The 12,401-nt window shown below is 44.1% G+C and overlaps 1 protein-coding gene across 1 annotated transcript in view; it reads left to right on the forward strand.

The window, feature by feature from the left end:
• Nucleotides 1–6,499: 6,499 nt before the first annotated feature.
• The window catches only part of LOC106500004 (syntaxin-binding protein 4-like), a 38,617-nt gene continuing 32,715 nt past the window's right edge, over nt 6,500–12,401 (forward strand). The window contains exon 1 of the mRNA XM_013961669.2: nt 6,500–6,566. Coding sequence (XP_013817123.2) covers nt 6,500–6,566 — 67 coding nt within the window. The remainder of the gene's footprint in view (nt 6,567–12,401) is intronic.

The raw sequence follows: 12,401 nt of genomic DNA on the forward strand, positions 1-12,401 counted from the left end.
GAGTTGGAATGAGCAGTGGCAAAGGGACTAATGATAGTGTGGAAGACCTAGATCCTTGTCTCTGTGTGGCTTTAAAGCAGCTTGGGCTAGGCAAGTTTTCTAGATCTCTAGGTCTTTCCCATCAGTTGGTTCTGAAAGCTGACACATGGAAAGATTGTCTTCTGGGTTTTAGCCTCAGTGTTGTGGCTGAAATTGTTAAGAAGACCGATGGTTCTATTTATTTGCTTGTATGGCCTTAACACAACCCAGAGGTCATTCTGCCTTAGCAGACAGGCTGGAAAGAATTGTTTGGCTAGCAAGAGCACTCAGTGCACCCCTCAGTTTCAAGTAAAAGTATATTTTGCAAGAGATCAGTCTTGAGCAATGTCTTCCCACACAATTTTTAATTCTCCACTGGACATCTCTCTCCTCCCCTGCATTGATCGTGCAGTGTCAAGACTTCCAATGACACTAAATCCAAGACCTACACCTCCTGTAGGCCAGTTGTTCCCAGCACTGTTTGCTTGTAGTCTAGGTAAGAATGGCTAGGGGAGACATGTATGATAGAGTACTTTACTGTTCATTGTTCTTGTTGCAGTCATCCTTTTCCCTGCTCTTCTTTCTGAAACCTAGAAACATGATTTTCCACCTGAGATCAGACCATCTTGTCTACCCACTTTCTTTTGGCAGAGGTCAACATTTGATGTTTTGGAGAAGTAGCAATACCTCCTACCCATCATTTAGCCATGAGCAATGTGGACCAGGTGGATAACTCCAGATGAAATTTTCAGGTGCTTCTGATAGGAGGCAGGGAAGGTGTGTGCAACATACTGTTAACTCCAAGTAACAGCCTGTTTTACCTTCTTGCCTCCTGGCAGGAAGAGGCAGTTCTGCTGATTGGCAGTAGAATGGGGGAAGAGTACAACTATAACAGACAGAGTCACTGGTACATAACCTGCTCTCTTTCCGTGTTTCTCCCCACCACTCCCCATTTCTTTCCTCACACTTTCACCTTTATGATCTCTTAGAAAAATGTGTTGGAAACAGTTCTGGTTTATGCTGTATTTTGCTATCAGCATTTTTTGTCCTGTGGTCCTACTGTAGGACTTGTTTTGATTCCACTTGTAGCTTCATTCCTGTCTGCTTTTACATAATAATAAGTAAAGCTGACTGTTTCTGTTCAAAACTTTAAATTAAAATACTTTTTCAAGGAAAAAGGACTTTTACATAGAAAATTTTGCTAAAATTCATTTTATAGCAGTGAATTAAAAGGTGGAAATGCTAAGTTAAGTACATGTTTACAGGCTGTCCAGCCCTGTGGTATTAGTTCATACTTAATTCATACTCCTTCCACTCACCCATTTATTTAAAAATGTAAAACACCATCAACCCCAAAACATAAGCCCCAAACACATGTGCCTGCTCGATGTTAATCATGGAAATTTTCCCCAAGATATAGAAACTGGGGTGGATGACCCTTTCCTGAATTGCAGGGGAGGGGAATTCTCCCGTTTGCCCATTTTGGGGCGGAGTGGCCTGACACCACCAAACTCTCCCGTAACCCTTCTGAAGCTGGTGTTGGTCAAAGAGTTACCTATTCCCACAGAACTTGTCTCCAGCATTTGTACCATCTCTTGACTTCAGCAGAGTTGATTTATCCCAGCTGAGGTTCTGGCCTATGAGTCAAAGGGTTCATTTTGTGAATTATTTTATTAGCAGAGTCTCAAAGGACCTCCCAAGGCTGTATGAAACAAATCATGTAATGAGTTTTAGTGGTGAGATGGAAATATTCCCATATTGTGACCAGCAGGATTATTAGTGTGTTAGAGGATTTGCAATATGATTGTTAGTGTAACCAGCAGGAGAATGAAAGGTCTGGGTCTGTTCAAATATCTGTTTACAAGTGTGTTGCTGAAGCAGGCCTGCCTGAGCTGGGCACCGCTCTGTGATTCCTGCTGCTTGAGGAGAATGTTTTTAAGAGTTATGCCCTGGCAAGGGCCAGGTCTTCATAAAAGGAGAATGGGCTTGGATGAAGGGTTATAGCACCCGCGGGGGAGTTGAATTCTTGCGTCTAGCCTGCTACAAGACTTTCTCTGTAACCTTGATCTAGCAGTTAGGGTCAGACCCTCCAGGTAGCTGGGCACTCAGATCCTCTGTGAAATCGGTGTGAAGGTGGGACCCCAAACAGCAGGGAAGGAAGAAGCCCCTGCTGCCTTAGTGGAGTTTGACTTTAGCTTCTCTGTGTCCTGGTTCCCATCTGCAAGATGGGAGGGAAAACTGCATTTCCCTGTTGTGGGGTTGCTGTGAGGGTGACTGCTTCTGTGAGGCTCTTGGACGCACTGAAGGGAAAGGTACAGGCATCCAATAGACTGCGAAATGGCATCAAGTAAAACACCTCATGCTTAGTCTGATTTATTTCCCAGTCCCTTAAATGAAAGCCTTTATGCAGATGTAGAATAATTACTGCAATAAGCAAATATGCACTGTTAGATACTTCTACATTTGAAGTCCAGTTGGGCATTACTTATCCAAATTTTGATCTTGCAACTAGATGAATTCATTTTTGGGAGAGCTTTGACTTAAAGAGTCCATTCTGCTTTTTAATATTTCATCAAAATGCTCCCAAATGGAAATCACTTAAAGCAGCAATTAAAAGAAAACCTTTCACATTTTTCATTGTTTTTAAAGTACCTAGAATTCACACAACAGTTTCATGTGGCCATTGGGAAAGTTTTGGCTAATAAAACTAATCGTTCATTAACGGGAAAAGTAATATCCAACAGCATCAAGTACAAGCAAATATTTGGCAAATAGTTTGCAGTTATAAACTGTGTCTGTATCAAATCACCAGCTGATCTATGCTGATGTACCACTAATGATGCCTGGCCCAGAGCCTGCACACAGAAGCCATGAACAGTGAGAGAAGGACAATATTAACAGAGTTAGCAGCTTGCTACAGATACCTTACAGGGCCTTAGGTGCCCACCAGAACTGATGGGGTAGGGAGATGCAGGACCTGTGCCCTCCTGTCTCCCCTGCTCTCTCTGGCTCCAGAGAGAAACACTTTTGTGGGAATTCCTCTTCACTTCACACAGTGCCCAAGATCAGTTGTTCTAGGTTTGTCTCTGCTCACTGTACAATCTTGGATAATCTCATTTTTTGCCTTGGTTTCCATGTTCTATAAAATGGGGGTTGTGCTGCTTATCTGACAGGATGATGTGCTGTGAGATAGGTGGATGAAAGAGGCTGTTTAAGGGCAAGTCATACTTCTGACCTCCTAACAGATATTAGAACAGCTGAACTCACTTTGTATTAAGTAGGAAATGCTGTGGGCTGGAAAAGATGTTAAAAGAAAAAAATCCCAAGTGCTACAGTCTGTTATTACTTCCAAAGCTTTACTCCAGATTTTAAGCCTCTAGGGATGGTGAGAGCACATGTCCTACACTGAACATTGCCTTTGAGCCCTGGAGGGGATATTCCCAAAGATGAACAATAGAATGTGTCAAAGTAATTATCCCGTTGTTCCAGCTGTGTGTGCCAGCCCTGCTGGGGGAGGGTGGGGAGAGCTTGGCTCAAACAGATCTCTCCCCTGCTTGTTCAGGAAGGCACTTGCAATAGGCCGTGTTGGCTTTGTTCGGCTTGCGTAAGCTTTAATCTAAAGTTGGAGATGTTTTTAGCTGATCTGTGTTAATGTTGGGTGGAATTAACATGCATATGGGAAGACCATGTGACCCCTTCCCCTCCCCTCTTTTCATCGCTTTAACGGATTCCTGCCAAATCACAGTGGCTAGAGTCCAGCCGGGCTGGGCTGCCACCGCACAACTCTGCGAGCAAGATGCTCACCGTCTCTGTCCTTTACAAGGGAGCCGTCATCATCAGCAGGTAATGCCTCTGAGCGGTGAAACTGCAGGGTGCGAGGGACCGCCTGGAAGAGGGAAGGAGACATTTGACGGCTCTGTCTGGTGTCAGGTCTCATATCAGTTGCTGCAGCACAGGCTGGAGCTGCCTTCCAGGTGGAAAGTGAAGGGAGGTTTGCTGTGGTTTCCTTAGAAAAGGGTTCAGGTTTGCAGGGATTATTTGCATGCAACCGAAAGAGCTGAGAGAATGAAACGGGCTGAAAAATCGGAGGAAGCATCACTTTGCAGCAACAGAGCGAGGTATGTCTTACCGCATCCATGAAATCGCCCTGACTGGAGACACACGCGGGATCTTTTGGTTTTGTATCTCCTCCCACGAAGAAAAGGGGACTGGGTTATTAAGTAGGAGTGATGCAGAAACGGGATGCATGCTCTGCATATTGTGCTGTTCTATTTGATTTCTTTGTCTCCTGTGAAGACACTCTCCTGTTTCTGAATTTCCAAGGTGAGGCGATAGGTATTTAGAGGATAATCACTTAGAAATGAAGCTTTTTTTGAATTCTCCTTGGGAACTGGGAATGGCTAAGGATTGTTTACTCCTTCTAGAAGCAAATGGCTGTCCTTCTCTGCACCTTCACCCTATGGTCCTGCTGGTGGGGTTTTTGTGTCCCTAACATTAGGAAAGCTCATTTGTACTTCTACTCCATTGCTTGTGGATCATATTCGGAATAAAATTTGATCATATCAAGTAGGCATTGGTTTTACCAAAAACTGTCCTAGTGTTACATTCCAGCATGGTTTGAATTATTTCCTGTTTATTCGTGACAGAGTTTCCTCAGATATTTATCCAAAATATTCTGAAAAGCCTGGACAAGTGCTTCAATTTGTTTAATCGGTCCAGGTCCAAGCTTTAGAGAATACAGACTGGTCTAGCTTCCTGGGAATTGCTGAAACTTCATCATTTTCTGACAGCGGATGATTTGGCTAGTTCTTTATCAAAGATCTTGAATATGTAAAGCATTATAAGAACATTAAGGAATTTTATTTTCAATGAAGAGAGGGATCTTCCTGTCAAATCTGTCTTTGTAGAATACTTTGATATTTTGAAGTATTTCAGGTGTGCTTTATTTGAAGAAGAGAAGTCCCTGAGGTTTATTCCTCTCTTGTGCTCTGTTAGATTTAGATGAACAGTTGTGCCCCATGGTGTTCTCCCTGCTTGGCTGAGTCCAGTGAAAATTTGGGTTCTGATGTTGATTCAGAAACTCTCCTCTCCTCCTGCAAGTTAAATATTTGGAAACTGGAGTGTTTTGGGAGAACACTGATGTGTCCCCTTGCACACCTGACTCTGGGTTTGTCAGGTTAAAGACAACTGATCCTCTCAGGGGTGATCTGACAGGCTTTAAGAAGAGGAGAAGCTGTGTCTTGAATGAGTGTGTCTTTTTCTAAATTAAAACTAAAAAGTAGGAAAAGAGGGTGAGTAATAGCTAACAGCAATACAATCTGCAGCCTCTGATCTCCTTTTCAAAACTAAAGGTAGGAGTTTCTGAAGGCCAGTGCTGGAGCTGTTTGCTTGTGTGAAGCTACTTCCACTCCAGATGTCTTTGACAGGACCTGGTGGGAAAGCTGTCTTGGGAAGGGAGTTTATTTCTTACTCCTTGCTGGGGTAATTCACAGCCATAGCAGTGTCAACATCTGCGGGCTGCATTGCTGGGTGTCCGTATGACACTATTTATGTCTGTTCTGGAAGGTGCTCAGGAAGTCTAAATTCTTACTCATTCTCACATAGTGTAGGGAGGCTTGAGGCACCATGGGACAGCTTCTTGACCTGACAAGATGTTTTAGGAATTATCTGGAGACACACTTACTTATATGGGAATTGTGGATAGTCCCAGGAGTGGAGTCAAGAGTGCCTAGCTGAGGCAGAGTGGATCAGTGTCTTCAGGAACACGTAGTTTGGGTAACATGTGACACCTCTCTAAAATCAAGCCTGTTTTCCCAGCACTCATCAGTGAGCGTTTAGGGAGAGACAGTAGCATGTAGTGGTTGGGATACTAACTTGGCATGGAGGAAACTAAGGCTTAAGCTCCTGTTTTGCCAGCTTTGCTTGCCTGAGATGAAAAACTTCCGCTCTTAGTCTGACAAGATTTGAAGCAAAACTTGCATCCCATTTTTTCCAGCACCTCTGCTAGAGAAATGGAGATGCAGAAGAATAGTCTCTTTCTCCTTGTCATGCATTTTGCATGTGTTACAAAACTTTGGAAATGGACTCACCTGTTTTCTTCATCACAGATTGCATGTGTTTGTGAAACTGGCTTATTCTTGGAATATTGGTTCAAGCTCTGATCTCCTTTTATATGGAGCTGGACAGCTGTCCAGCCCCATTAATCCAGGGTAACAGATCAGACAGGTCCATCAGATTTGCTGGGTGGAGATGATGTCCATCTTTGCACATATTTCTTATTGATTTGTGTAAATTTGGAGGAGGGAGCTGGGGGGGGGGGTTGCTTTTTGCCAGCATGGGCTTAATATGTGGGACTGTGCCTCTCCAAGTCTAGAGAGGAGGGAAGGGAGTGCTTGTGTGCATGTTTGGTTTTTGTGCGTGTGTGTATATCTCTTTATTTTAGCCTGTGAAAGACGTGTCTCTTCTCTCTCCCAGGACACTCATGGGACCATATGGAATGGACCGAGTTGTGCATTGTTTTGATTTCTACGACTGCGCAAACGGGCTGGGTGAGTAGTGCCCCTTTATGCAAGGGACATCCTAGTGCACTGGGGAAACTGGAACAAGCCCCCCAAATTTCCAGCATCCATGTCATGATTTCGTCTTCCTATTTGAAGTCTGACTTCTCGCAGAAGTACTGCTTCTTGTGCCTGCCTGCTGGTCAAGCCTCTGTCAGCTTTCATGGCAAGGAGGTTAAAATAAGGTCAAAGTCCTGATTAATTCTGTGTTTACTACAAGCAGTTGCAGTGCTTAGAATTGCACAAGAATTCAGTGCAAGATGGCCCTTTCCTTGAGCAGGATTTCTGGGAGCTGGAAGGTCCTAGGAGAGGTGGAAAGGAACCCACACCTGTGCTGGGCTCTGTGCCTGTGTATTCCTCCCATTGCTGCAGTTTCAGAGTGATAGCAGTCAAGAAGTGCAGCCAGGCTGACTAATGTGAATACCAATCTGAGCTGTCAAAAGCAGCGTGGCTATAAGTAACATTGTGTGACACCTAAGTGCCATATGGATGGCACCTGAGCTGGCATAAAATGGGCCAGCTTAGAGTAAATCACAAATTCCTGTTTATTTCCTCTCAAGGAATTTTAATAAATTAGGGGGAAAAGTCTTTTCAGAATTTTTCAGTCTTTTTGACTTTCCAAAAAAAAAAAATCCCTTCAAGAGAATCCCAAGCACTTCCCAAAGGAGTATCACAGGAGCTGCGTGCCCAGTGCTCCTGCTTTGCTCCATAGGCAAGGCTTTGTGCCTGAAGCACCCCTTCAGGAGGCAGTTCCTGATGGCTGGAACTAGCACACTATGGCTCTCCTGTGGACTTGGGTGTATTAGAGCAAACAAAATCTGTTTGGAAAGTTTCATCCACAGGTAAGAGTGTGAACCCAGAGTGAGTCAGACTTCCTTTCAAAGTGCTCTACCCATTAAAGAAGAGAAAAATGAGATGGTCATATCCATCAGAATGGGAGAAATAGTGATAGATCCATAAATTTAGGGCCAAAAGGATCCGGTGTATTATCTCATTTGACCTCTGTAAATCCAGCAGTATAAATAGAGATGCTCTTTCACAGCCTTTGCCAAAACTGAGATCCTCCACAACAGCTGCTCCAGAAGTGTGTAGTGCGTGAACCACTTTCTGTGCTCAGGATTTATCGGGGTCCACCATGCATTCTCATCAATAAATTAAAATTGCAAGTGTAGATGATAGTCTGGGAGAACAGCTGAGGACCACTTGGCAGGGTCACTGCTCCTTGGATGACTGTTTAGGAACTGCTAATTCTGAATATTTAAACTCATCAGAGAAACAAGCTCACACATTAGTTAGGGTTTACGTTTTCTGAGAACTAAGAACACTTGTTAATTATTGACTATGTTTCTAACTCTTGGACTGGGTAAATAGGATTTCTGCTGCCAAAGAATGGCTTTGGTAGGATCTCTCCCCCTGTGTTTTATTCATGAGGTATATGAGAGTTCAGAGTAAGTTCTTTGCTCAGTGAATGTGGTATTTTAATCTCCAGAGGTAGACTTGGTTGAGTTGATGGGATTTTAGCTGATGGATTAGATTAGCTTGTTAAAGGAAGAGACACAAGTCTGACAAGGCTGTTGCTGAAGGCTGCAACTTAGAGATGCACAGGTGATGCATCCCATTGAGAGACACCTTGCTGGATCCCAATATTCTTTCTTTTCACCGCTCTATGGCCAGAAGCAGGGAAGGGCTTTGCAAGATATTGCAACATGCTGTAGTAGGCTGTAATGTTAGGGCTTTTCTAATGCCATCATCAGCTTTCTTAGTACTCTTAGGAGACATGAAAGATCCAAAATAAGCAGTAGTCCTCCAAAAATCATCCTTCTCTACTTGGAATCTAGCACAGAGAAGTCCTTGCAGAAGCTCCATATCTGCCATAGATTTTAGCTGGTCCTGCAGTGTGCACAATATGTTCTAGAAAAAAGAAGCCTCTGTGAACCTTTGAACCTGTGAGCCTTTGTGTTTGCTGCTAGCTTCTTACATTCAGAACCTGGTGTTGTTCTAGCATAGTTTCTTTAAAGTAGAATCAGTCCACTTCATGCTGGCATGGCAGGTCAGCGTTTGGCCCCAGGTCTGTTACTCTGTGGCTTTAAATGGAAACCCACATGTGAACCTCAGCAAAAGTTCAAAGAGGTTACCTGGCGGCTCCTAAACCTGAACTTTGAATTAAAGAATAGCCATCAAAGGGAAGTGCTGATTAAGAAGTATTTCTCAGAAACACTGAGATCCCATTATCTTGACCTTCATCCTCTTAGAACAGGGCAGAGTGATTCACCTGCAATCTGTCCCTTTGTCCAGACAGAAGAACCTGGCAGGGACTATAAGATCAACAGAGGGATTAAGGGAAATGTAATTGAACATTACTAGCTTGGACGCAAAGCAGGAGTCCTCTCCACACTGTGTATTGAGAGGAGCAAGGCACAGCTGCACAGTGCTGATGGAGCCAGCACTGGGACACAAACCCACAGCAGGTCAGAACCACTCTTGATTGAACACTTGATTTGATCAGACCAAAGCCAAGCATCAGCTCTCCTCTAGCAGTGTCCTGAGAAGTGTTTACAAAGCTGAGTGACCACTGTGGTCTTCAGTTTGCATGGGGAAGATGGCCCCAAAATGCAAATATGCCAGCAGCACTGTATTGGGAGGCAAAGCTGGGAATAGGAGGCTTTTGGATCTTGCTGCTAGTCCTGAGGCTCTGGACCATGCCACATATCTGTTGCTTGGATGCCAAGCATCCTCAAAGCTACCGGAGATGATTACAGTTAGGCTAAACAAGCAGATTAGCCAGAATGCCCCTTGACCCGTGGTATATAGAGCTGCATGGAGATCCAAGAGCAGGTGAGATTATAGGCCTGAGAAGTTGAGAACTGTGGCGCTGGCATTAGGGGGAGCAGGATTAAGTGCCCCAGTGCAGCTCAAGGTTCTTGAAAAGAAATTTAAAGGATCATTAAGAATTTCATGCAAACTCTGTGTAGGTCAGTCTAAACTACAATCCAATCTGGAATTCCCCTGTAAACCTTTATTCTGCAAAAGAGAAACTCCTGGAGACAACAGCATCAACTCCAGGACCCTTGCCAGAAAGGAAAGATTAAAAAGAGAGATCCAAAATAGGCTAGATTATCTGGTCCTAAGTATGACTTAATAAGCATTATGGTGGGACTTTGATGCTGTGATAATTAAAGAACTGTTATTTACCTAAACCATGTCCCAAATATAAATTTGGTTGAAATAAGTGTTTATAAAATACAGAAACTCCCATGAATGCTACCACAAACTCTAAAAGCTCCAAACAATAACCAGAGCAAAACCCTGCAGAGAAGTAGACTTCTGAGCCATGCAGAACTAGTGTTTTTTACTATGGTAAAATGTTTGAGATTAGAAATCTTGTGGCTTGAGCAATGCAAGAATTTGATGATTCAGATTTGGTGGCACAAGTGAGATGTCCCATGTCTGGATGAGGCCTTGAATTGGATGACTCCTTCCTACTCTTTCATGTCCTAATGGGGAATCCCTAGTGTAATACTCCAGCGGAGGGGCAGAGTGCACCAAGGAGGGGCAGGCAGTTTGCGGCGCTGCAGGTTCCCAGCTCTGCTGCCAGAACGATGTGGGTGGGAGGGCCGGGTGGGTGGCAGGGAGAGGGAGGCAGAGGGCAGGTTTGTTTGCCAACAAGAGAATTCAAAGTCAGTTTTCCCCTTTCAAAGTTTGAGTGTGTCTGGGAGTAATGCTGTGGGTAATCACTGAGTTTAGTTAACAAGATCGGATTTTCTACTGACATTGTTGGGGATAAAGGAGGAGTAGATACTTCAGCTATATTAAGCCATTATAACAATTGACTTGCGGACACAAAAGGGAAATGAGTCATTACTGCTTTTGATACCTAGAGAGAGGAGCCTGCAGAAGCCACCCTCTCTGTCACAAACAGGTCTCATTGCGTTGGTATGTGATATTATAGTTGCAATTATTTTGAGATCCAAATCTTACACGATGTCTCATGGATTTTATAATTTCTAATTACTTTAGGTGTGTAGAAAGATGTATAACTTCTTTTTGAGTCATCACACTGGCTTAAATATAACTTCTAGTGTCCTCCCTCCCCTCAGGAAATGCTGTGACTTTGCCTCTGTGAGATCCCTGTCTGTAGAGTTGGAATATCCCCTTGCCAGGAGCTTCCTAAACATGTCCCTGGTCTCAGTGTCTGCCCCACAGGGTTTCTCGTCCAGGTCTCTCTTCACGTTTGACTTACGTGAGCATATCTCACACCTGCTTATGGCATAAAGTCCACCACCAGCCACCCCAGCTCTGTCAGGAGTCCACTGCCGGATACTGCCAAAAACTGGCTGAGTGGATTTATAGCTGAGGATCTTTGGTGATGAGCAGACTGAGTTTGTTTTAGCTTCTGTCACTCCTAGGAAGTTTCATCTGCCTTCAGGTGCTAATGGGGATGCAACTGCTATCATCCTCTGGAGTCCAAAAGTACCTAACGTGCCAGATGTGCCAGGCCAGTCCTGCTCAGTGAAGCTCAAGGTGTTCAGCTGTTCCGGTACTCCTGGTTACCACGTGTCCCGTCTCCACAGTCACCTCACCCAGCCAGTTCTTAGTGTTCTGCACAATGCAATTCCTGTTATTTCTTGAAACTCTTACAGTAATAGTCCCTTTTAGCTTAAAAAAAAGTGATAAGCCATTAAAATAATCTCTGTGCACTACCAGATAATCTGCAATGAATTCATTACTGGTGACACTTGCAAACACATACTTGACATGGTATCAGATTGGGAATATGGCACTACCAGTGGTTCATCATCTCTACTCCTGCCCAAAGGGCACAGTGACAGCCATGTGCTCCATTAGTCCCAAACCAGGATGTGAGAATTCAATTTGCAATGGCCTGAAAAGGTACTTCTTCTGGACTGTGTTTCAAATTTGAGTGGAATTTTTAAGACTGCAGCGGAGAAGAATGTTGGTGTTTGATTGCATCAAAATATTGTACAGGAATGCAATATTGCAGGAATGCAATACCATCACTGGGATGGCATTGGGTTTTTGTGTTTGGGAAAAGAAGCAAGGGACTGGTGTGTACATGAATGAAATGAAAAAATTATGGCAATCTGGTTTTAATTCCAATTTTAATGTGTGGTGTCTTGAGAGACTAAATCTTCACCTGGGACACTTCTGACCTCTAGGGAAAGGGACAAGTCAGACTTCTGAGTACACCTGAGCACACAGCTGGCCTGCAGTTTTTATAGACCATCAGAGAAGTCACTCTGGTGGGAATGGTGTTGCTGAGTCTCTGTGGGGCCTTCAGAAACACCATTTTCTCCTCCTTAGTGTGACACTGAGGTCGCTACCCGTACTTTCCAGTGTCCTGTGAAGATGTTTAGTGATTTAAAAGTTCAAGGGAGCTGTCAGGGGAGAAAGTTATCTGGCTTGAAGCAGGCAGTGCTGGAAGTGACCCTTTCTCAGTGGATCTACTGCTTTCTGTGGTGCTGCTTGTCCTCAGGGTGCCCTCATTCTTGCCTCATGTTCAGAACAGCAAAATGTCTGATCAGCGGGTCTCTGGGAAGATTTGTTAATTAAAGCCAGGCTTTTTAATCCTACTGTCCACAGCCTGGATCATGGAAGCAGGATTTAATGAGCCCCTGGCAAGTAAGTCTCCTCAGCCTTTTCCTGCCAGATAGCTTATGTAATTCTGCGCTGCAATGAGAAAACGAGTGCACCGTAGTCCCGTCAGCTACGGAGAGTCGGAGCATTTGGAGCGGTGAATGCACAGTGCTGGTAGCCCCTAGCAAAGATGTCTCAAAGCATCAGTTGCTTATACTTGCACTTCACCTT

Source organism: Apteryx mantelli, chromosome 16, assembly GCF_036417845.1.
Source record: "Apteryx mantelli isolate bAptMan1 chromosome 16, bAptMan1.hap1, whole genome shotgun sequence".
NCBI classification, from domain to species: Eukaryota; Metazoa; Chordata; class Aves; order Apterygiformes; family Apterygidae; genus Apteryx; species Apteryx mantelli.